The sequence below is a fragment of the Schistocerca serialis genome, chromosome 5 (assembly GCF_023864345.2).
Source record: "Schistocerca serialis cubense isolate TAMUIC-IGC-003099 chromosome 5, iqSchSeri2.2, whole genome shotgun sequence".
In the NCBI taxonomy this organism is placed as follows: domain Eukaryota; kingdom Metazoa; phylum Arthropoda; class Insecta; order Orthoptera; family Acrididae; genus Schistocerca; species Schistocerca serialis.
The window spans coordinates 385,326,088-385,352,201 of record NC_064642.1 but is presented as its reverse complement, the minus strand read 5'-3'; the positions used below and the strand labels follow the sequence as shown (position 1 = coordinate 385,352,201).

Sequence of the window (26,114 nt, the reverse complement as noted above, 5' to 3'; positions counted from 1 at the left end):
TAATGTAACTTCTAATATAGTAGTGCATTATTATATTACATGATTTCAGACAATCTATTGCTGTAATGACTTTGTGACATTATTATTATTATTTGGGATATTAAATTTTGTGTTTTTTTTTTTTAAATGTACAGCAGTATGTTCTTTGTTATCAGGTGTCTGCAAACTATCCACTGTCACATGTAAGTTACCACAGTGTGTCCTGTTCTCCATTACCTTTGAAGAAAGATGCTTCATACCCACTGTACTCTCAGTTCTTCAGCTACTCACAAAGAGATGGTAAATATAGTCACCAATACAGAGAAAATGGTAGTGGATTACTTGTACCTGATAAATACAAGATATTGTACCTTGTGACTGTGAAAATGATTTTTTGAATAATAACAAAGAGGAATCTTTATTTTGTTTGGGTTATAAAAAAATGACAGTGACGTTTTTGAAACCGAAATCAGACATGAGCATACTGACAATATTTTTTGACCCAGTGATTCCAAAATATTTATTTAGTAACTGAATTTACATTATTTATAAATATTTAATGAAGTGTGTGTGGTCATTATACTCTAGAATAAGACAGATTGCTACTTACTGTAAATAAGATTCAATTCAATTCAATTCAATTTTTATTATCACATAACATGCCTTATACAATCAAAGATTGTGACATAGGTGACTTGTCAGTTTTTACACTATATATAACAATACTAAAAATACAATAAACTAATAATATACATGGTGTAACATCTTCAAAGAGGTATTTTAATTACAATTATAATGCATTGTTACCATTCATGAAATCTTCTACACTATAGTAACATTTATCTTTCAGATATTTTTCCAGGTCTCTTTTGGTGCCTTTTACATTTGGGTCATCCATATCTTTCCATATTTTATTTACAAATTTCATGCCCATATAGTATGGGTTTTTTTCATATGATTTTAAATGGTGGGTAGGTAACATGTAGCTCGTTCTATGTCTTGTATCATATTGATGCAAGAAGAAGTTGCCCTCAAAAAGTTGCGGGTTTCTTTTCGTGAAAGTGAGAGTTTCATAGATGTATATGCTTGGAATGCTCATTAGATCCAGTTTTACAAATAAAGGTTTGCAGTGTTGCTTTGGTTTTGCTCCCACCATTGCCCGGATGATTCTTTTTTGTAGTCTAAAAGCTCTAAGTAAATTTGTTTTTTCAGACCCCCAGAAAATTATACTATACCTAATGACTGAAACAAAATATGCATTATATACAGTCTTTCTTACAGCTAAATCAGTAATACTATACAAGATATTCATAATATATACAAGGCTATTCAGTCGACCCAGTATGTTGTCCACATGGCGACTCCATAACAGGTTTTTATTGACTAACACGCCAAGGAATTTGACACAGTCTGCAGTCTCTAATTTTTTGTCCATATACCTTATTTCCCTTATAGACTGTGCAGATTGTTTTGTGGTAAAATGAACAATTTCTGTTTTTGTAAAGTTTAATGTCAAGTTATTTTTTTTGACCCATGCCTCCACTTCACCAAGTGTTTGTTCAATATGACGAATTAGGTCTACCTCATTTTTACAACAGACTACAGCTGTTGAGTCATCTGCATAGAGGATAGTATCAGACTGGACCTGACATGGCATATCATTAATATAATATAGAAAAAGCAGTGGCCCTAATATTGAGCCTTGTGGAACACCTAATTGAGTGTTTTTCCAGCCTGAGAGAAATTTCTTGCCGTTGATGTTAATAAGTACTCTTTGTTTTCTGTTTGCCAAGTATGATGACATCCAGCTGAGAGATTTGCCTTGAAAACCATAGCGTGCCAATTTTTGGAGAAGCAGGTCATGATTTACTGTGTCGAAGGCTTTGGACAGGTCACAAAAGATGCCTGACACACACATTCTATCATCAAGACATCTGCTGACTTTTGTGAGTAATTCATTTATTGCATGGATTGTGCTGCGGCCTTTTCTGAAACCATATTGATTGCCTAAGATAATGCTGTTAGATGAATTGTGATTTTCAATCTGATCACATGCAGCTCTTTCAAATATTTTTGAGAAAATTGGTAACAGTGAGATTGGCCTATAGTTGCCCAATTCATCTTGTTTGCCTTTTTTGTGTATGGGCCGAACTTCTGCATATTTTAATCAATCTGGGAAACATCCCTCATCTAATGATTGGTTGATTATGAAAGAGAGTGGATATGCAATACTGTGACGGATTATTTTTATTATTTCAGTGGGGACCTCATCCCACCCCGCAGATTTTGAATTTTTTAGGGACATTATGATTTTGATGACATCTGAGATGGAAACATGAGAAAACTTAAAACATGTGCAATTGCTATCTGTCATATTGGGCTTTGTATTTGGTGGTGAACAGTCACCAAATTTGTTACAGTTTATGAAAAAGTCATTGAATGATTCACAAATGGCACTGGGTTCTGTAACAGCTCTACCATTTATCACTATTTTAGAAGGGCATTTTCTCTCTGCCTCACTGCCAACTTCACTTCTTATAACAGACCAAACAGCTTTTGATTTGTTTTTTGCATTTGAAATGAAGTCGTCATTTGCAGTACGTTTTGCTAGTTTAACTATTTTGTCAAATGTTTTTTTGTATGTGCTTACATACTTAAGAAATTGAGGGCTTCGATTTACTTTTGCCTCCATATGCAGTTTCCTCTTAGTAGCACTAGACACTCTAATTCCTTTTGTTACCCAGGATCTACTTTTTTGGGACCTGGTCCTCACTGTTACAAAAGGGAAGCATTCATTGAATATACCCAAGAATTCAGTTAAAAAGTTATTGTAATTGTCACTTGTGGAAGTGTGTTTGCTGACTGTCCACTTGGTTTGGCTTAGTTTTTTGCAAAATACTTCCACATTTTCTTGACTGAAATTCCTACATCTTTTTGTTGTGCAGACTGAATTTTGGTTCGGTAGTGATACAAATAGTGCTTTATGGTCTGATACTCCTAAATCTAGAAGAAACTTTTCTTTTACATAATAATTATAACTACTTATAATATTGTCAATACATGTTGCAGAGCTTGCTGTAATTCTTGTATACTGATCGAAATTGAGATTTAGCCCATTTGTGGCTACCAGGTTCTTTAAGTGTGAAGAAAATTTGTCATCAGTCCTTACATCTATGTTGAAGTCAGCACATATAACCACTTTCTTGTACAGTTTCTCACATTTTAATTTATGTAGCAATGTATCAAACTTATCTAAAAATACAGAGCTTATATGGTACCCAGGGGTGCGATATATGCTGATAATTAGTGTGTTATACTCTTTAAGTTCTATACAACAACTTTCAAATGTGCCTTCTTCATTCAGATGGCTAAAATTCTGTCTGATATCATAGTCTACCGTGGAATGAACTAATATGCAAGAGCCTCCATACCCATTGGTCCTACAAAAGCTGGTAGCCAGTTTATAATCTGTAAGTTTATTCAGGAGACTGATATTTTCAGATTTTAGCCAATGTTCATTAAGGCATATTACTTTCACAGATTGTTTCACACTTTCTAGCAAAATTTCTATATCATAAAGCTTCCTGATCATTCCTTCAGACAGACCTCTTATGTTCAAGTGCATAACGAAATTACTACTGCATATATTATTAGGTAGAGGGTCTTTAAAACTAATTTGACTATAAAGTAACGGACTGCTTGTTCTGGATTCGTTGTATTGGGCCAAATTCGGATAGAACTGGCCCCCTTCTTCAGTTTCCCTGTGTGTGAGCATCTGGATGATGAGTAGGTACAGTTTTCTTGACGATAATTTCAGTCTTTGCTGTATGTTCTGAGGCTGGTTCTGGCACCGTCTCATCTTCTGGACGTGATGTTCCCGTTTGAGCTGGCGCTGTGGCTGCGATTTGACACATTCAGTTGCAGACAGGCGCAATTGAAAGACACTTACATAAAACTTTTGGCCACAGCCTTCATCAGTAAGAGAGACACACACCATTCATACACAGAAGCAAGCACACGTCATGCAGACTGACTGCCATCTCCAGCATGTTAGGCTGGAATGCATTCAGGCCCAAGATGCTGGAGTTGGCAGTTGTGTGCATTAGGTGTGCTTGCTTCTGAGTATAAATGGTGTGTGTATCTCAATTACTGATGGAAGGCTGTGGCCAAAAGCTTTATGTAAGTGTCTTTTAATTGTATCTGTCTGCAACTTGTCTTCTTTATGGTAGGTGATGATCTGTCTTTTCCTACATTGTTGGTATTCCTAGGTGGAGTTTCCATTGTTTTATACTCTAGAATATGTATGTCTCTTTATAAATATGAAATAGTGCCAGTGTGTTATACCTTTGGATACTGTGCTAAACAAGATTTAAATTAAGCTAACTGAAGAAAGCGGATATAATTTTGTGTGTGCATTGGAAAATTTGTATGAGATCCCCAATGTTTTTATCAGGAACGTGTAAAGGTCTCATTGCTACTGCTGTGGGAGCCGAGTTGACAGTGTTATCATGGTAAGCCAAGTTTGTGAGTTTTTGAAACAGCTTCTTGTGCAGTACACTGCTAAGACAATTTCTCACTGCCACTATTACACAGCTATGCCCCAGGGACAGGTAACTGGATAGGAGAGTGAAAGTTCTACAACAGTCCAACAAATTAGTAACAAAGTTGCACAAATCAGTTAAAAAAGTTTGCTTATCTTTGTGACTTATCGAATAATGAAATCTGCAACACTGCATGTAACATAACACAAAAAAGGCCCTCAGTGGCCAAGTAAAATACGTAAACTTCACGGTTCATAGCAAATGTAATTTACAACAACTGTCTGTTCACTTCGTAGAGTTCGCTAAGTGATGTTCCCTATCTAAGACAGCCCTGGATGCTGGTCTATAACCAAGTGGGCAAGTGCTGCTCTTCTATCTTTCGAGTAGGCTTCTGTCTGTTGTTGTCCAGTCATTGGCGAATTGTACTTGGCTGGCAATTGGCCAAGGTGAAGTCCTATCTTCACCCTCAGCACCACCCATAGTGTTGGTGGAAATCTCTTAAGTGCCGAGTCCTCTATGGCAGTGGAACCAGCTCACATCTTAGCACTGTGGTGATTTTGCCATGGCTGTGTTCTGTTCAGACGACACAGCAGAACATCCACTCTATTTGTCAGGTATGGCATACTCTGTTCCACATATAGAGCAGTTTGAATCTGGGAATTGAAGTGAAACCAATGAAGAGGTTTTGGCGGATGAGTATTCCAAAACTGCCCCTCAGGAGTGGATTTTACGGACTGGAAATGTACTGGGCAAATGATTCACTACACGATATTTTGGCCATCATCTTCAGGTGCAATCGCTGAGTACACAATCACGGTGTAACTGAAAGAACATCAGAAACAGCAGAAGATATGGAACCCTATTTTATCTGATATTAAACAACAATGCTCTGGTTTTTGATCCATTACATCTTAATTTGTGATTTATCACTTTTGCCAGTTTCTACCGCTGGCAGTGCTGCAATTCTTCACTTCGCAGAGCCGGCAGTGGTGCAATTCTTCACTTCGCAGGGGGCAGCTCTTCTGCTTCTCTCGCAGGCGCAATGGCCTGCACCCAGGGTATAAATGAGCCTCTGTTTCTGATGTTCATTCAGTTCTGGCATGATTGTGTACTCAGCGGCTGCACCTGCCAAAATATTATGTAGTGAAGACAATCATATCCAGCAGTATGCCCATGGAGAGCATAAACAAATCATTGTTGTTGCTGTTGTGATCATCAGTCTGAAAACTGGCTTGATGCAGTTACCCAAGATAGTCTATCCCATGCACCTCTAAAAAATATAAATAACTGCTGCAAATTATATCCACATGAACCTTCTTAACATATTCAAGTAGTCATGTTCCTCTACAATTTTCGCCCTCTACATTTTTCTGCAATATGAGTCTTGTTTTTAACACTGGAGGCATATTAAGCTTATTTGGTGCTCAGTGCTTCTCTTGCATGGCGAGTAGTTGTTGTCCTTCACACCGTAATTTATTCCATTAAAATATTCCCTGTAATTCTGTGCATTGTTATTCCAAGAAGCTAGACTTTGAAAGAAATAAAAAAACACTAACACACCAAACTGAAGATAATAAGAATGAAAGTAAATCCTTGCTAATCTTCATTTTGACAAGAAACGAAAAAGGAATATTTTTCATCAAGATTGATCCACTCAACATGCACATTGTTTTCTGAAACATGGATAATAAATACAACAGAAAAATACTTGCTTTAGCAACTATCTTGTATCAGATTCTTATGTTTGAAATTGGACATTGAATTCACACTTTGACTGCTGTTGATGTGTTAATGTGCACCACTGCTGCTGTACCCAGGTGCTCTGGATGCGTTAAGATGGTGAAGGCAGTTACATCTGGTACTTGTCGCAAGATAAAAGAAACATAAGTAGAATATCGGATGCCTCCATATAAAGTCCATTGTAGTAGATTACTGAAGAGAGTAGCTGGCAAGCTGATATCATTATATTTAGCTGTAATGCATTCTTTAGGTTGCTAATAGACAAAAAATCTCAATGGAAACTGAAATAACTATACATTTAGTGATTAAATCTTGTGAAATAACGACAACAGGTTTTTGATTAAAACTGAGTATCTCACATCGAATCTTGTAAATATTATTAATGTGTACAATGCCACAATATTCTTTTTTGATGAAATATTAAATCCTGTTAAAATAAGTACATCTTTCTGTTGAAAAAATTGTAGTTACATCTATATTTTGAGGTATAAAAAAGTTTTGATTGTTAAACATAATGCAAGAGAAGCACATGTTTGCATGTTACCATTTGCGAAATACCTTGTTTCGATATCTTGAACCATTTATGAAATACAATGTATGTTATGGCCACCTGGCTCATTTTGGATATGGCCAGAACAGTGGATGCAACATGCACAACTCTCCCATATATGTAAAAACCAGTATCTTGAGAATGGTATATATGCTCTCAACTTAAAATACATTTTTGATATGTTAGCTAAACTGCACACACTGCGACTGCAGTGTAAAACATGCCATACGTAATCTACGTAAAGTGTTTTTACCTCTGCAAAGATCTTAAAATTTCATTCAGTGTTTTATTTAACTGAATACAGCGAAGTGAGTAAGATGGATAATGAAAAGAAATTCAGTTCTTTATCAAGCAAAGATACAGTACAGCATGAAAGAATCAGGCTTTTTCACCAAATATTTTGCTAAAAATTGGATAATAAGTATTTCTTTAGTGGCTCACATGTCTGCTCAACTGCATTGCTGACTGTGAACGGAATCAACAAACATGGAGTGAAAAAGTTAGTACTGTGGTTCCTAACAACTGCTGATGTATTAAAGCAATATCACTGATAGATTTGCCATTTTCCTTATTTACTCCATTCATGAATATGTGAAGGACAGCAAGTTAATGGAAAACTATCTATGATGATTTACCGAGGTGATCTGAGAGTGACACTTTCGTTATAGGCTTCTAACATCCTACCAAAAACACCAGGAAAGATGTAATTTTTAGACGTGAAACAATATTGAATACTTGTGTGTTTGCCTATGCAGTGTTTGTTTCTAGATGGATTTTAAAGTTAAAAACTTAACCTCAACATAAACAAAAAGTGTGCAAAGTCAGAGATAGCCCTGTCCCTCCAACAGTTGATGGCCTTGACAGCTACAAACATGTTCTGGCATTGTGTGGAGAGCTTTGTTGTCACAATATACTGCTGCCAGCGCTGAGTGACCTTGTTCTGGCCATTACCTGTGAACTATTCTGCCACACAGACTTGCTTCCCTGTGCTGAATATACCAGGAGGGTTTTCCATGACAATTTCATCTGTCACTATGGGTTTTGCCACCCCTCGCCCCGCCCCCGATACAAAATACGCATATCATAAAAAGTTTTGCATCACCTCAGTTCTTAGAGTTCTGGAACTTGTACAGAAAATTGAAATAGAGATCAACATAAACATCATTTCCACCCTTTTTATTGCTCATGAAAACCACACATCGCATGTTGTACCATCATACAGCGAGACCTTCATAGGTGGTGGTCCAGATTGCTGTACACACCAGTACCTCTAATACCCAGTAGCACATCCTCTTGCATTGATGCATGCCTGTATTCGTCATGGCATACTACCCATGATTTCATCAAGGCACTATTGGTCCCAGTTGTCCTACTCCTCAATGGCGATTTGGCGTAGATCCCTCAGAGTGGTTGGTGGGTCACGTCATCCATAAACAGCCCTTTTCAATCTATCTCAGTCATGTTCGATAGGGTTAATGTCTGGAGAACATTCTGGCCACTCTAGTTGAGCGATGTTGCTATCCTGAAGGAAGCCATTCACAAGATGGGGGCACAAATTGTCGTCAATGAAGACGAATGTCTTGCTGATATGCTGCCGATATGGTAGCACTATCGGTCGGAGGATGGTGTTCATGTATCGTACAGCCGTTATGGCACCTTACATAACCATCAGCGGTGTACGTCAGCCCCACATAATGCCACCCCAAATCAGCAGAAAACTTTCACCTTGTTGCACTCGCTGGACAATGTGTCTAAGGATTTCACTCTGACTGAGTTACCTCCAAACACGTCTCTGACGATTGTCTGGCTGAAGGTATACACTTCATTCTACATCTACATCTACATCCATACTCCGCAAGCCACCTGATGGTGTGTGGCGGAGGGTACCCTGAGTACTTCTATCGGTTCTCCCTTCTATTCCAGTCTCGTATTGTTTGTGGAAAGAAGGATTGTCGGTATGCTTCTGTGTGGGCTCTAATCTCTCTGATTTTATCCTCATGGTCTCTTTGCGAGATATACGTAGGAGGGAGCAATATACTGCTTGAATCTTTGGTGAAGGTATGTTCTCGAAACTTTAACAAAAGCCCGTACCGAGCTACTGAGCATCTCTCCTACAGAGTCTTCCACTGGAGTTTATCTATCATCTCCGTATCGCTTTCGCGATTACTAAATGATCCTGTAACGAAGCGCGCTGCTCTCCGTTGGATCTTCTCTATCTCTTCTGTCAACCCTACCTGGTACGGATCCCACACTGCTGAGCAGTATTCGAGCAGTGGGCGAACAAGTGTACTGTAACATACTTCCTTTGTTTTCGGATTGCATTTCCATAGGATTCTTCCAATGAATCTCAGTCTGGCATCTGCTTTACCGTCTATCAACTTTATATGATCATTCCATTTTAAATCACTCCTAATGCGTACTCCCAGATAATTTATGGAATTAACTGCTTCCAGTTGCTGACCTGCTATTTTGTACCTAAATGATAAGAGATCTATCTTTCTATGTATTCACAGCACATTACACTTGTCTACATTCAGATTCAATTGCCATTCCCTGCACCATGCGTTAATTCGCTGCAGATCCTCCTGCATTTCAGTACAATTTTCCATTGTTACAACCTCTCGATACACCACAGCATCATCTGCAAAAAGCCTCAGTGAACTTCCAATGTCATCCACCAGGTCATTTATGTATATTGTGAATAGCAACGGTCCTATGACACTCCCCTGTGGCACACCTGAATTCAGTCTTACTTCAGAAGACTTCTCTCCATTGAGAATGACATGCTGCGTTCTGTTATCTAGGAACTCCTCAATCCAATCACACAATTGGTCTGATAGTCGATATGCTCTTACTTTGTTCATTAAACGACTGTGGGGAACTGTATCGAACGCCTTGCGGAAGTCAAGAAACACGGCATCTACCTGTGAACCCGTGTCTATGGCCCTCTGAGTCTCGTGGACGAATAACGCAAACTGGGTTTCACACGACCGTCTTTTTCAAAACCCATGCTGATTCCTACATAGTAGATTTCTAGTCTCCAGAAAAGTCATTATACTCGAACATAATACGTATTCCAAAATTCTACAACTGATCGACGTTAGAGATATAGGTCTATAGTTCTGCGCATCTGTTCGACATGCCTTCTTGAAAACGGGGATGACCTGTTCCCTTTTCCAATCCTTTGGAACGCTACGCTCTTCTAGAGACCTACGGTACACCGCTGCAAGAAGGGGGGCAAGTTCCTTCGCATACTCTGTGTAAAATTGAACTGGTATCCCATCAGGTCCAGTGGCCTTTCCTCTTTTGAGCGATTTTAATTGTTTCTCTATCCCTCTGTCATCTATTTCGATATCTACCATTTTGCCATCTGTGGGACAATCTAGAGAAGGAACTACAGTGCAGTCTTCCTCTGTGAAACAGCTTTGGAAAAAGACATTTAGTATTTCGGCCTTGTCATCGTCTGTTTCAGTACCATTTTGGTCAGAGAGTATCTGGACATTTTGTTTTGATCCACCTACCGCTTTGACATAAGACCAAAATTTCTTAGGATTTTCTGCCAAGTCAGTACATAGAACTTTACTTTCGAATTCATTGAACGCCTCTCGCATAGCCCTCCTCTCACTACATTTCGCTTCGGTAATTTTTGTTTGTCTGCAAGGCTTTGGCTATGTTTATGTTTGCTGTGAAGTTCCCTTTGCTTCCGCAGCAATTTTCTAGCTCGGTTGTTGTACCACGGTGGCTCTTTTCCATCTCTTACGATCTTTCTTGGCACATACTCATCTAACGCATATTGTACGATGGTTTTGAACTTTGTCCACTGATCCTCAACACTATCTGTACTTGAGACAAAACTTTTGTGTTGAGCCATCAGGTACTCTGTAATCTGCTTTTTGTCACTTTTGCTAAACAGAAAAATCTTCCTACCTTTTTTAGTATTTCTATTTACGGCTGAAATCATCGATGCCCTAACCGCTTTATGATCACTGATTCCCTGTTCTGCGTTAACTGTTTCAAATAGTTCGGGTCTGTTTGTCACCAGAAGGTCTAATATGTTATCGCCATGAGTCGGTTCTCTGTTTAACTGCTCAAGGTAGTTTTCAGATAAAGCACTTAAAATAATTTCACTGGATTCTTTGTCCCTGCCACCCGTTATGAATGTTTGAGTCTCCCAGTCTATATCCGGCAAATTAAAATCTCCACCCAGAACTATAACATGGTGGGGAAATCTACTTGAAATATTTTCCAAATTATCCTTCAGGTGCTCAGCCACAACAGCTGCTAAGCCCGGGGGCTTATAGAGACATCCAATTACCATGTCTGAGCCTGCTTCAACCGTGACCTTCACTCAAATCATTTCACATTTCGGATCTTCGTCAATTTCCTTCGATACCATTGCACTTCTTATCGCTATAAACACGCCTCCACCTTCACTGTCCAGCCTGTCTATGCAGTATACATTCCAATCTGAGTTTAGGATTTCATTACTGTTTACATCTGGTTTCAGCCAACTTTCTGTCCCTAGTACTATGTGGGCGTTGTGACCATTTATTAATGAGAGCAGTTCTGGGACCTTTCTATAGACGCTCCTGCAGTTTACTATTAGCACATTAATATTGTTATTTCCTGTTGCATTTTGCCTACTCCTACCTTGCCGCGTCTCAGGAGGCGACTTGTCAGACCTAGGGAGGGAATTCTCTAACCTTCAAAACCCCCATGTGCACTCCACACGTACTCCACTACCCTTGTAGCCGCTTCCGGCGTGTAGTGCATGCCTGACCTATTCAGGGGGACCCTACATTTCTCCACTCGATAGCGGAAGTTGAGAAATTTGCACGCCATATCTCTGCAGAATCATCTGAGCCTCTGGTTTAAGCCTTCCACTCGGCTCCAAACCAGAGGACCGCGATCGGTTCTGGGAACGATACTACAAATAGTTAGCTCTGATTCCACCCCGCGAGCGAGACTTTCCGCCTTCATTAATTCCGCCAACCACCTGTACGAACTGAGGATGACCTCTGAGCCCAGACGGCAGGAGTCATTGGTGCCGAGCAACAATTTGCAGTCGGGTGCACCCAGTGCTCTCTATCGCCGCCGTTAGGGCCTCCTCCACATCTCGGATGAGACCCCCCTGGCAAGCAGACAGAGTGAACACTGGCCTTCTTCCCTGACCTTTCCGCTATTTCCCTAAGGGACTCCATCACCCGCCTAACGTTGGAGCTCCCAATAACTAATAAACCCCTTCCCCCGTGTGCCTGCTCGGACCTTGCTGAAGGAGCAGCCACATGTCCACTCACAGGCAGAGTGGGCGATGCTACACGGCCAGCCTCCACATTTACCCTCTGCCTCGTGTGCCGCGAACGCTGCTGAACCCGCCACTCCCCTTGGGGAGAGGGTGGCCCAACCGTGCCCGGTACCTGCGAAGATGTCTCGACAGCAGGGACGGTGGGTGAAGCATGTAACACCTGGGGTGTACCTTGCGATGCACCAGACTCCCCACTGCCGCTACACTCCGAGGCAGCAGCCTGAAGACGGCTGACCGCGGCCATCAACACGTTCAGCTGTTCGCGAACAGTGGCCAGCTCCTCCTGCGTCCGTACACAGCAGTCACACATCCTATCCATCCTAAGGAATCAATTTACTGAAGAGAGTTAATGAACTTTTAACTAGACTGCTAATTCACTAAAGGCAGCTGATTATTGACTAAACTGTGATTGCTAGCCAATTCGTGTAGAAAACAATGAAAATAGCACTACCTGTCTCTGGACTGTATTGAAAACAAACACTAGCACTACTGGCACTATGGCTAACGAAAGGGACTCTCTCTGACTGTATTCAAAACAAACACGAAATCTATGGAACACTATTAATAGCACTCGACAATTAAAGCTTCCTATAAGCAAAAACATACGGAAGGATGGTATTCATTGGTGAAGAGAGCATGATGCCAATCGTGAGTGGTCCATTTGGCGTGTTGTTGGGCACATCTGCACCGTGCTGCATGGTGTCATGGTTTCTAAGATGGACCTTTTCATTGACGTTGGGAGTGAAGTTACACATCATGCAGCCTTTTGTGCACAGTTTGAGTCACAACACAACGTCCTGTGGCTGCATGAAAAGCATTAGCCAACATGGTGGTGTTGCTGTCAGGGTTTTTCCGACCCATAATCCACAGGTAGCAGTCATCCACTGCAGTAGTAACCCTTGGGCGGCCTGAGAGAGGCATGTCATCAACAGTTCCTGACTCTCTGTATCTCCTCCCTGTCCAAACAATATCTCTTTGGTTCACTCCGAGTCGCCTGGACACTTCCGTTGTTGAGAGCCCTTCCTGGCACAAAGTAAAAATGCAGACGCGATTGAACCCTGAAATTGACTGTCAAGGCATAGTTGAACTACAGACATCACAAGCCGTGTACCTCGTTCCTGGTGAAATGACTGGAACTGATCGGCTGTTGGACCCCCTCCGTCTAATAGGGGCTGCTCATGCATGGTTGTTTACATCTGTGGGCAGTTTTAGTGGCATCTCTGAACAGTCAAAGGGACTCTGTCTGTGATACAATATCCACAGTCGGTGTCTTATCTTCAGGAGTTCTGGGAACTGGGGTGAAGCAAAACTTTTTTTGATGTGCATAAATACAGTTACTCACAATTCATTAGTAGATTGTTATTTCCTATTTATTCTGTTTAACCTGTGTTTTGTGATATGAATTTGCATAACTTTTCCTTCCCGTCATCACATGAATGTATACCATATTTTTTGTCTTTGTCCTTGTAAAAAAAAGTTCAGGAAATTAGAAAAGCTCTTAATTCATAAATATTTTTAAATTCCTGCTTCAATCAATATGGTTCCTTTAACTGCTAATTAGACATTCACAGTAATTTTTTTTTTTGTATAACTGACTATCTTTCTAATGAGATACTCTTCAATAGGTGTGGATACATTAACTCTGCCCTCTCCATCCTGTTAGGATCTTATTTATTTATTTGTTAACTATTAATAATGTAAGACATTACAAACCACATTCTGTGACTTTCCACAAATTTCATTTTTTTATTGTTGTTTTATATGTGGAGGACTCGGTGAAGTTTCATCTTTATGTCATTGTACAACATTGTGATTTTTTTTCCTTGTACCCTTCTGTCAGATTTGTAACCACAAAATATTTATTGATTACTGAGACTGTATAATTTTTTTCAGTTGTAGGAAATGGAGCACCTTTATCAGTCATTGCTGCTCAGCCTTCTGATGTGACGACTTTTACACCTGGAGCCATCATATCACATACACCACTGCCATCACCATCTAATTATTATTATGCATGGTTTTCTCAGAGTGAACAACGCCAGGATAAACAATATCACAACACCCTTCCAGGTAGTGTGCAAAAAGATGAACATATATCTAATAAAAACAAACCAGTGGAAGTAATGTTTTGCCATTAATCTTGTAATTGCTTGAATAGACACAGTTGTTGTTTCCTCCTGTGCCTCACCTACCTACTTGATTCCACAGTAGTTCACTTTCTCCAGTCCACTCCACTAATTTATTCTACAGACAACTTAAATGCTACAGTTTGAAATTCTAGTGTAAGATATGAGATTGTACGTGATTTTAAGTGACCAACAGTTGTCAATGTACAGTGTTTATTTTTAGAATTCTCTTGTTGTTTAGCACTCCCATGCTGCAGCTCAACTTCTAGTAACAAACACACTTGTCTTATTTGCAAAATCTTACTATCCCTCTCTCTCACAACCTTGCTGAATTTATTTCATTAGTCTTCTTTCTTTTCAATCTAAATTTTATTGTGTTTCATTACTCTTTCCCTCCCAAATTTTATTGCCTGAACTACAAGCATCCATTATAAATTTTCATATCTCATGGATAATTGGATAAAACCATGATGAAAAAAACTGCATTTTGCTCAGAATCAAAATTTTATATATACTTTTTTTACCATGCAGGGTAACACTTAATATTTAAGTATCTTGTTGTAGGAAGGAAGAACTCTGCCTCATTCAGAGGACAAGCGGTAGTCAAAATCTGAAACTCCATTATCACTCCTCAAGTCTGTTATTAAGAAAGTAAAACACTCGCACTATGGGGGAAAAATACTTTTAGCGACCGTAGGGCCTCGAGTTTTGTAGAGGACGGGTTAGAGTCATGTTGTAGGAACATGAGGAAGGGTTGTGAAGCAATGCTGGATGTGAGGAATTCTTGGAAGGCTTGTAAGGGATGATTTTGAGGTAGTGGTAGTGGATCAAGTTGCGATTGCGATCGTGGTCGGAACTGTTCAAGACCGAGTTTAGTGTAATGTTTGCTTTTGGAAATGTTGGCATTGGGTTGCAACCTTCTTGGGATCCATAAGCCTTCAGCCTCTGTTTTGGTTTAGATACATTGATGGCATCTTAGCCATATGGAATCATGGTGAAGTTGACCTGCTAAAATTCTTGGAATCTCTAAATGCCTTCTCCCAATTAAATTTCACATGGTCCTCTTCCGAATCCCATGCCACTCTCCTTGATGTTGATATCACAGAAGGCCAGCTGTACACTTCCATCTACATTAAACCTACTAACATACAACAGTACTTACATCTTGACAGTTGCCATCCTTTCCATGTCAAACGCTCCCACACATTCAGCCCTGGCAATCATGGGAATCGTATTTGTTCAGATGCAGACTCTTTACAGCAATATACCACTATTCTCACATCAGCCTTCACTGAACGAAATTACCCCAAAGGCCTAGTTCAAAAGCAGAGTTTTTTCTGGCACCCAACTGGCCTTAATTTGCGGTACTTCAATCTCAAAATTTCTTCGCTATAACTACTCCTCTCTTCATTCCATTTTAGTTTTCTACATCTGTCATTTCCTGACCTGTTATTTCTTGCCATCCCCCTTTCCACCTCTGTTACATACAACGCACTTAGCTCTCGGTCTTATTAATTTTTGCAGTGTTTTAGTAGTAATCTCTGTCTTTCATATTACCCTGTCTTCCACAATTAAGCTCTCAGGTTCTGAAATCTCTTCTGGTGCAGTCCCCAACAATCAGTCTTTCCTTCTCATTCCATCCAGTAAGTCTCCCATGAGCCAGGGTTCTGGGTGACTTTCCTGAACTGTACTGCTTATCCTAAACCTCTCCAGTCCTTCCCTTCACCCCTCTTCCTTCCCCTTCAACTCTTCTGCCAGAGGAAGGAGCCATTGGCCTGTATAGCTTGTAAAAGTTATACCTTTGTGTTATAACTAGGAATAACACAGTAAATATACCAACATTCTATGGTTTATTTACACAACACTGATACAAAAAGTCTGTTACCAAGTGCCAAATTGTAGATGATCACTTTACGGAAAATTATATAAAGTGGTGGTTGTTATACCAATGTCCAGGAAGTGCAAGTGAAATGCAGAATTCCGGCGGAAATCCATTAAGATGGATTTAATAGTGCTGGATACCAGACCCCTTCCCCCTTGGGGAAGCTTATGCTGCAAATGAACGCCACATCCGTGGGGGCCTCCTCTTGAGTCCTCAGCAGTATTGGTGATGCAGAGCACAGGAGCATACATACGAAATGCCCTGGCTAGGGTTGAAGGTTGTATTTTGAAATCGCTGACCATCCTTTCGGCTTCTCCATTCAATTGTGGATGGAAAGGGGGGGGAGGTGTTAGAATGTTGTGAATACCATGCTGGGCACATAAACCACAAAACTCTTTGCTACGGAATTGTGGGCCATTGTCAGTTACAAGCACTTCTGGCAAACCTTCAATAGCAAAATTTTTTTGTAAGTTTCTGGTGGTTGACATGGCATTGCATCGGACAGTGTATGGAAATTGGGAGTAAGCATCAACTACTGTCAAGAACATAGCGTTAAACACTGTCCTGGCAAAATCAATGTGTACCCACTCTCAAGGGCGAGCACATGGTGACACATAAGCAAATGACTGTAATTGGGCTGCCTGCTGGTGTTGGCAGGATGTAAATGTTTGTGTCAGTCATTCAATCTCCCGGTTCATGCAAGGCCAGTAAGTTTACCTGCGAGCTATGACTTAAATTCAGAATATCGCAACCCCCCTCCCCCCCCCCCCCCTCCCACCAGAGACCTTGGTGCAATAGTTGCAGGACAAGCTGATGTAAAGAATAAGGAACGAGAACTCGTGGGAGTCTGTCATTGGAAACAAATAAGAGTTACTCCATCGATCAACATGAGCTGACGGCAGGAATTAAAGAACTGTCAGAATTCTGTGGGAGCCTTGAGAGGTTATCATTTTTGCCATCCATGAGGTATGTGCCTCCAGACTTGTTGTTGTACCTTATCGCTATCGGTTGCGTCTGTGACGCAGGAGCCTGTAATGGGAAGAGAATCTATGGCAGCTGCTGCTTCTTCATCAATGTGAAAACACGGAATTTCTTCTTTGTCGAACTTTGGATCAGGTCCCTATGGAAGGCGAAAGAGAGGGCTTCAGTGTTGGCATCTTCAGTTGTGTTGCAGAAGTGAATCTCATACTGGTAGCATGCCAAAAATAAATCCCAGCACTGGAGGCAGTGAGCAGTCCTGTCTGGAATCTTCGCTGCTGGATTGATTAATGAGATCAGTGGTTTATGGCCTGTGACGAGGTGAAACTTTGTGCCATATACAAAAATGTGGAATATCTTTAATTTGAAGATGATATCCAGCAGTTGTTTTCTATTTGGGTGTACCTGCATTGGATGTCAGTCAATGTTTTCGATGCATAGGCCACAGGGTGCTCAGAGCCATCCGCCTCCCTCTATGTCAGAACAGCTCGGACACTTGCATCAGATGCATCTGTTCCAATAACTATCTGCTTTGTTGGATCAAAATGTGTGAGGCATGGGACCATCAATAACTGGGATTTCAACCTGTGGAAGGTGCAGTCATAAGCTGGTGTCCACTGTAAAGGCACCCCTTCTTTGCACAACTGCCCCAGTTTCTGTTGCTGCTGTGGTAATACGATATCTTCCCCAGGAAGGAACAAAGTAGCTGAAGCATTGTTGGTGTGGGAAGTTTGATTATGGCTTTGACATGTTTATATGGAGGATGAATGCCTGAGTGGGAAATGATGTGGTCAAGATACTCAATCTCAAGCTGGAAAAAAACAACATTTTTCTTTTCTGCATTTTAGGCCAGCCTCCCTTGAGATGCTCAATAAAGATTTCAGATTATGAAGGTGTTCCTCTGTGGTTCTTCCAGTTACGGTGATGTTGTCTAAATAGTTAATGCATCCATCCGTTCTGAGCACTAATTGTTCCAAAAACCATTGAAAAGGCACTTTCTGTACCAAACATTAGGCATTTCAAACAATAAAGCTCATGTAATGTGTTAAGTGTAAGAAACTGTTGAGGTTCTCCATCAAGGGGAAATTGGGGGTGCGCATGAGGTAGGTTTGCTTTAGAGAAGAAGTCGCTACCTTTTAATTTTGACAGTAATTCTTCCAGCTTTGGCATAGCCTACGTCTCAGTCTCTGATTTTGCATTGACAGTTACTTTAAAATCACTGTGAAGGCAGATTTTCTCCAATGGCTTTCACAGTATGATTAATGGGGTAGCCCATTGACTAGAAGGAAGGAATAGGTTCTAGGACTCCAATTGCAGTTAAATGATCCAATTCTTGCTTTACTTGGTCTCCATAGCTAATGGAATGATTTTCCCCAGTGGCTTTCACAGTATGATTAATGGGGTAGCCCATTGACTAGAAGAAATAGGTTCTAGGACTCCGATTGCAGTTAGGTGGGGTAGCCCATTGATTAGAAGGAATAGGTTCGAGGACTCCAATTGCAGTTAGGCGATCCAGTTCTTCCTTTACTTGGCCGCGATACTAATGGAATGATGCAGGCCTAAAAGTATCGAGGCCATGCATTACGCTTCAGTGCAATGTGCGGCTCAAAATCCTGTGCGGTTCCAGTTCTGGGGTGAACAGGTCCTTATAATCCTGGCAAAGTGTCTAGGTCTGAGTATGGAACATCTTCGGATACCAAATGCACAGAATCGTCTATTGAAAATCCACATTTCTGAAAACAAGTTCTTAATGAAATCACTGTTAATGACTATGAAGGTAATGTGGTGGGTGACATTATGATAATGTCATTTGCAGTTTGAATTGGCCATATACGGGGATGGTATATTTATTATACGCCATTAGATGTCTCTTTGTTTCTTGCAAGGGAGAAGCTCCAAGTTTCAAATAGGTACAGTAATTCTGCTCATGGCTGTGCCAGTGTTGTAATTGAACTGGTTTCTTTGCCATTTACACTTCTACAAAAAGCTTGTTGGAGGTCTCTTGATGGTCTGTAGTGGCTACCAGGTTAACATTCATGTGTTTGGTAGGAGGCCGTATCCTGACGGGCGTGTGACATACAGAAGCTAAATGGCCGTTGGCAGAACACTCTTGGCAGTAGGCCCACGTGTCAATACAAGTCATCACGTTGATGTTTCCAAACAATCTGGATATGATGGCAATTGTTTTGGTACCCAAGACCGGTTTGAGTGGCTCGAGTGGGGTGGAGGACGTTGTTGGTTAATGGTATGACATCCCACCTGGACAGCTACGCCCAAATCCCCACTAGTGTTGCCATTGGCTGCCGGCTTGGATGTGTTTACATTGATGGCTGCTATGTTGATCCACGACTCCAGTTTCTTGCCTGCTTCTGGGTCACTTCGAAGCTTTGTGCTAAATCCAAAACTTTGTCTAATGAAGAGTCTTCGAGTTGAAGTGCCTTGTGCTGGAAATCCCTCTCTGGAGTACCCCGGACAATCATGTCCATGATCATTTTGTGTCCAAATGACTCCTTACATTTAGGGGTAACAAAATGACACTTTCACCCTAAACTTTGTAACTCTGCGTCCCATTCCCTGTGAGTCTGGTTTGGCTACTTCTTGTGCATTGGGAGGAAATTACAGGGGTATGCCACTGGTAATATTTAGCCAGCAACAAATGACTTTTTTAAAAGGTGAGCTCTGAAGGTTTAAATAAGAGGGACAGTTTGCACAGTAGCCGGTAAATCTCAGGTTTTGACTGTGATAAAAACAAAGATTTCATGAAGCTGATGTTAGTTGCCATGAATGTATGGAAATGCTCCAGTAATCTCGATTTGTAGGCTTCCCAGTCCTCCAAAACTTCATGAAAGGAAGGAAAAGCTGCCACATGCTGTGCTGCTTGCATCTGCAGTAAGCTTTGAAGAAGTTGGAGGGTGTTCAGTAGCAACCTCTGGTTCTCATCCTGCTGAAGAATAAGCTGCATGAGTAGAGCTTCCAATGTAGATGGTAGCTCGCTCATTGCCATTTTATTGTGTTATAACTAGGAATAACACAATAAATATATCACTGTTCTCTGGTTTATTGACACAAAACTGATACAAATAATTCTATTACCAAGTGCGAAGTTGTAGAGGAACACATTATGGAAAATATGTAAATTGGTGGTGGTTACACCGATGTCCAGGAAGTGCAAGTGAAATGCAGAATTCCGGCGGAAACCACTCGTCTGTTGTCATTCTAAGCCCAGTGAATATTGTCCGTGTTCCAGTATAGAATTCAGATTGTAAGTCCAGAGCACAGCCGAATCAACATTGAATAGCAGGTCCACTGCAGGGTAGCACTTCCATGTTGTGGAGTAGAAACATAGCTCATTGAGAACTGGCTTGTAGATGTCAGTAGTGGCATTAAATAAAATAAGACTCCATAGTTAATGGAGCCCGTGGCTGGGGTCGCTGTTTATTTCGGCCAATTGCTGAGTGACCAGTCGCTGTGTTTTGAAGCTCATGTGCTGAAGGTGGCCTGCAATGTTAACAGTGAGCTACACACGGAGGAGTGCGGGCAGTGAAGCAGTTCTCGGCTGCATGTAGTGGAGCACGCCACTGTGTGGTGCAGAGATGTAGTAGTGGTGGATACCACACATCAGGATTTTTTGTCCATCCATGTATGTTATATTGTCAATAATCGATATTTTTCGTTGTTACATTCAACATTATGTCACTTTGAGATTCTGCTGACTTCTACGGAGGGGTTGCTGACAAACGAGATGCATGCCAGTGATCTGTGTTCTTCTTTTCCTTCCATTTGTTTCCTAGGTACAGCCTGCCTAAACACAGTCTTTATGTGCTTGCTGTTGTACCCATTTCTTAGAATGTTGTCTGCAGGTGTGTCAATTCAGTTGGAAGGCTGTCTTGGGTCACAGATGAATTGTGACCTGTAAACAATTGTGCAGAAAATGCCTTCGTGCTGCGAGTTGCAGACCTTGAAGTGACCGAGGAGTAATGGCCAGCATGTGTAGGACCTCAACAGGAGTGGAATAGGAATCATCAGGGACCACCTGAAGATGGTAACGAATCTGTTTGCCGAAATACCATGGAGGAATTACCACATGACCTATGCATTATACAATGAACTGCTTAAACATAAATAGGCAGACATCAAGAAAATTGATTACTCTTGCTGAAAGTTGCTCAATGATGTCTCACTGCCGGAGTGACAACACCAGATAAGAAATCATATTGCTAACAGTTACAAGGCAGTATAATATAAGCAAAGAGCAAAATTGATAGCCTCTACATGACACCCATATCACAGGCCTGTTTTCTGTAAAACAACATTTGCGGCACAACTGAAAGTGCATGATGATGATGATGATGATGATGATGATGGACTTAGTGGGTTTTGATGGTTTGTAATGATGGACCTGGTGGGAAAGTGTCAGGCTACAAGTGCTAAGTTTCCAGGCTCAATGCCCAGTCAGTCCTACAATTTTTACTTATCAATTCTCACATTTTTCACCTCTGGGAATGATCATTAATGTAAAAAATACTGTTTTGGACGGCGGTTCATAGTCTGTATTAAACTGTAGGCCATTCTATAATTGGCTGGGTAAGTCGGTTTAAAGGTCAGGGGAAGGCAATGACATACCACCTGTAATAGTCTGTGTCTAGTAAAGCACTGTTGTGTTCAAACCAAAAGCTTTTTCATTTTTACATTGAGGTTGGAAACTGTTAATTCAACAAAGGCTGCCATTGTTCTTTTGCACAGAGCTTCAACAGTAGCACCCAAGATCACTTCAGCTGGTTCTTCTCAGTTCAGCAAGCTACTATCCTCAGGTCCGCAAGCTACTACCCCAGATTTTATTCTTCAACTCTCTGATAGTTCACTTAAGATCTCTATGCATATCAGCTGCACTAAGCACCAATAGAATCAACATTTTGACTTTTGCCCACTTCTGAAAGTCACACTTTTACATCCTTGCCATGTGCAAGTGCTATGTCTGTGATGAGAAGCAGGAAAAGCTACACAAATGTGGTAATAACTGTGACAGAGTCCTTGGAGACAGATAATAATTTTTCCTCTAGCTTAGAAATAGATTTTTAACTTCATTTCTTTGTATGAAACTTAGAAAACTCATTACCTATGTATAATATAATTGGATAGACAAAAAAATCTGCTCACCAAGCAATGGCAGGAGGACACACATGTAATGTCAACTGGAAAAATCACTTGCAACCCAATCCCAAAACCTTTCCAACAGTAAGCCTGACATAGAACCCTGCTTTGAACAGTTGTGACCTTGATCCCACCTTAATCCACCACCACTATCTCAAAATCATCCCTTACTAGCCTTCCAAGAAGTCCTCACATCCAGCATTGCTTCACAACCCTTCTTCAGGTCCCCACAACATGATCCTAACGTGTCCTCTGCAGAACTCCAGGCTTTGGGTCCCCTAAAAGCTGATGACTCGAGCATTATTCCCCCAGCAGACAAAGAACCTTTTTTATACTTCTGTTCTTCTGCCACCGCTTGGGGAGTAGATTTTTTTATCCATCCAATCGGATTATACTATCAAAAACTGAATATTTTCATTATTACAGCAGCTGGGGGCGATCTGAATTGTTATATTATTCTGAAATATCAGGTATGCCGAGATTGCTTCTAAATCTTTTATTGATTACCTGTTTCAACAGATCTGTGCTTTCATCATCGTGTTTGAAAGTTTAATAAACAGACATTCCAAGTCAAGGTGCCTAATACTTATATAACCTCATTTAAATGCTGTATACATTACTGAAGCATTAGAACATACCTTTTAACATTAACAGAAGCTCGTGATTTTTATGAACTTGCATGTCACATAGTGATGTTGCATCATTTTACAATTGAAAGTAGCAAGGAACACCAGCATGTCAAACATCAAATAGCACAAATGTAAAACATATAAAACATACTTCATGTTGTGCTGATGTCCTAGTGCACTCATTCACTTAACAGTGACTTAGCTGTTATGATATTTGCACAAATCAGTCTGTATACAGTTGTTTAGATTGTGGTAATCAACAATTGATATGCCCTTGCATAAATCTCAAACCACATGTGCCACAATAGAAAGTCTTTTGTCACTCCAAACTCTTTAAAATTACTTTGACAGAATAAGGCAACACTTTTAAAAATTGCAAATTTACAATAAATGGTGTATTGAAAATTTAGCATCATTTTTTAAGTGTAAATTTACAATAAAAATATAGTTCACATTATTTATCCACACCCAGAATATGTATCGACAGCATTTGACAGAAATAGATCGCCATATATTTGACTTGCTGATGTTCCTTGCTACCTTTTATTGTGAAACAATGCAACATCACTATGTGAAATGCAAGTTTGTTAAGATCATGAACTTTTGTTACTGGTACAAGGTACGTTCAGATGCTTCAGTAATATATACAGTATTTAAATGTGATCATTTATGTATTAGCCCTCTCGTCTTGGAATGTTTGTCGACTAAACTTTCAGATCCAATGGTGGAAGCACAGATCTGACAAAAACAGTAATCAATAAAAGGTTTACAAGCAATCTTGGCATACCTGATATTTCATAATAATAACCCATTAACATTGTAAACAACTGCTTTCTGACATTCTCACATGTTTTTCACTGCATTTGGCTATGTCCAAAATGCTCCCACCCACCACCAGATTTTTTCACTCATCCAACATACGCAATATTCTAATTGATCTCATTGCCACTCCTGCTCTCAACCTTGCACTCCTCTTTTTTAATCATTATCCTTCCCAGTTTTTCTTGTTTGTTGCTTACTCTCTCTTCTTTAGATGTGTGTCAGCCTATTAAAAAGATATGTCAGATTAATTCTACTCACCACACACCACACAGACAAGATATTGAGCAGCTGTGACAGGCACATTTAAAAGTAGTCTTTTGGCTAGTTTGTTAACTCCCTCTGCCTCTATTCACTTCTCTACTCCCACTTCAGCTGCACACACACACACACACACACACACACACACACACACACACACACACACACCTTCTACAACCCCCCAGCCCCCCAATGCGCTTGCATAGTTCTTTCCCTTTCTGTGCTTCTCTTTTCCCCCACCCCCCTCCAGCAAGGACTCCCAAAGCTGGAGCTAGCAGCCTGCCATCATTTGCCCATCACATCCCTGCACATTCTTACAGACAGCACTACAGCATCATCTTTCATGCCTGTCCTGCTATCCCCAAACCGTCCTGCTTCTTATTTATTCTGTAAGCCTGCTACTCACTCCAGTCGTTATTGCTACTCACTTCAATGAGGCCACAGCTCACATAGACATCACTTGTCCTGTGTGTGAGAGCTGTGTGTGTACGAATGTCTATTTGTGTTTCTTCATCTGATGGAGGACTTTTCCAATAGCTAATGGAACATCCAACAGTCTAATTTTGCTCAGTGTCTACCTTATGTGGTGTGTAATCTATCTTAAGATGTGTTGTTATTTTACCCACATTTTTCAGTATTGCATTTAACCAGATTATTCCAGTATTGCTTTCCTGTTTCACCACTAATCATCACTTTACTCAGAAAAAATATCTTACTTCTCCTTTCTTTCATATTCCTACATTAATCATTTTTAAATAATGCAGCTGTAGTATTTGTTAAAACTCTCTGTGCACTATTGCCCTTAATGACAAGCAAAAGAAATGTAGACTAAAACTACAAGAGGAGCTCTACTTACAATTTACCATAGCTAACATAGTGGAAATATGTCCAGTGGAAATATATAATAGAAAAATGTAATAAAAAAGACATAGTCTCTGGAGATTTGTGAAACTGGTAGTTTTTTGTTAACAGCAAAGTAGAAATAAAAATAAAGGAAACTGGATATGCTGAACTGTGTCTTGGAGGGAACAAAAATTTAAATAATTATCTGTGTTCTCTCCTACACTTCTCAGTACATTGTCATTTGTCATCCTGTATGTCCAATTGACCTTCCGTACTCTTCTCCAGCACCACATTTCTAAACTTTCCAGGTGTTTTCTCTCCTGGTCCACATCTCTGCTCCACATACTGTGGTGCTCCAGATGTAGCACTACATCAGTGCTTTACTCAAAGCTCAACTTCCTGGTCAACATTGTCCTCTTCATGTTGAATGTGGCTTGGGCCATGGTGATTCTTGCTCGAATTTCATTTGTGCAGAGACCATCCTTTGTCAGCAAGCTTTCCAAGTACTTGAACTGCTCCACATTCTCCAGCCCTCTCACAGGTTGTTGCCATGTTGATATTCACATCACTTTTGTTTTCTTGATGTTGATTTCCACTCCACATTTCCTCCCAGTTCCCACCAACAAGTTTATCCAGTGTTGCAATTGTCTTGACACTACCATGTCGTCTGCAGTCATCCTCCTATCCTGAAGTTTCCACATCTTTTCAAAGCTTCTCTCACCATCCGTTCTCCATATAGGTTGAAGAAACTCAGTGATAGGGAACTTCTTTCTCTGACTCCTCCTCCACACTGTTTGTTTCTGCGCTGTTCAGTCACACCTTTACTATTTGTCCCAGGTACAAATTGAAAATACCAGGTTAAAACATTAAACACTTTCAATCAGCTTTAGAAAGAGGTGATGACATTCAGATAAAAGAAGAAAGAAAATTTATTCAAAATTAATTATCTATGGCACAAAATAAATAAAAGGCAACACCCATCATGGAGGTATACTCTGATTAAAATTACTTTGTTAATGAATGAACTTGGTGGTAGGGGTTAGCCGCTAGTGACCATAGTTACTTTCTTGAGGGCCACATATTCACTGTTTTGCCTGTTTTGTGCTTACATGCAGAGCATTGTCTTACATTGTTGGCTGGAAACACCCCACATCCCACCCCCTGCCACTACAATCTGTCAATCAAAAAGTAATTTTAAGCAGAGTATAGTACCAACAGATGTCACTAGATCACAGGACAAGTAAAAGATTGGGAATTGGGCTGAATCGTGACTGCAATCTTTTATTTATGTATTAGTTTTTACATATGAC

At 40.4% G+C, this 26,114-nt stretch overlaps 1 protein-coding gene across 1 annotated transcript in view; it reads left to right on the top strand.

The window, feature by feature from the left end:
- Positions 1-26,114, top strand: part of LOC126481661 (uncharacterized) — a 60,265-nt gene that overhangs the window by 19,313 nt on the left and 14,838 nt on the right. Inside the window, exons 2-3 of the mRNA XM_050105585.1 lie at positions 156-279; positions 14,009-14,185. Of these exons, the coding sequence (XP_049961542.1) occupies positions 156-279; positions 14,009-14,185 (301 nt within the window). The remainder of the gene's footprint in view (positions 1-155; positions 280-14,008; positions 14,186-26,114) is intronic.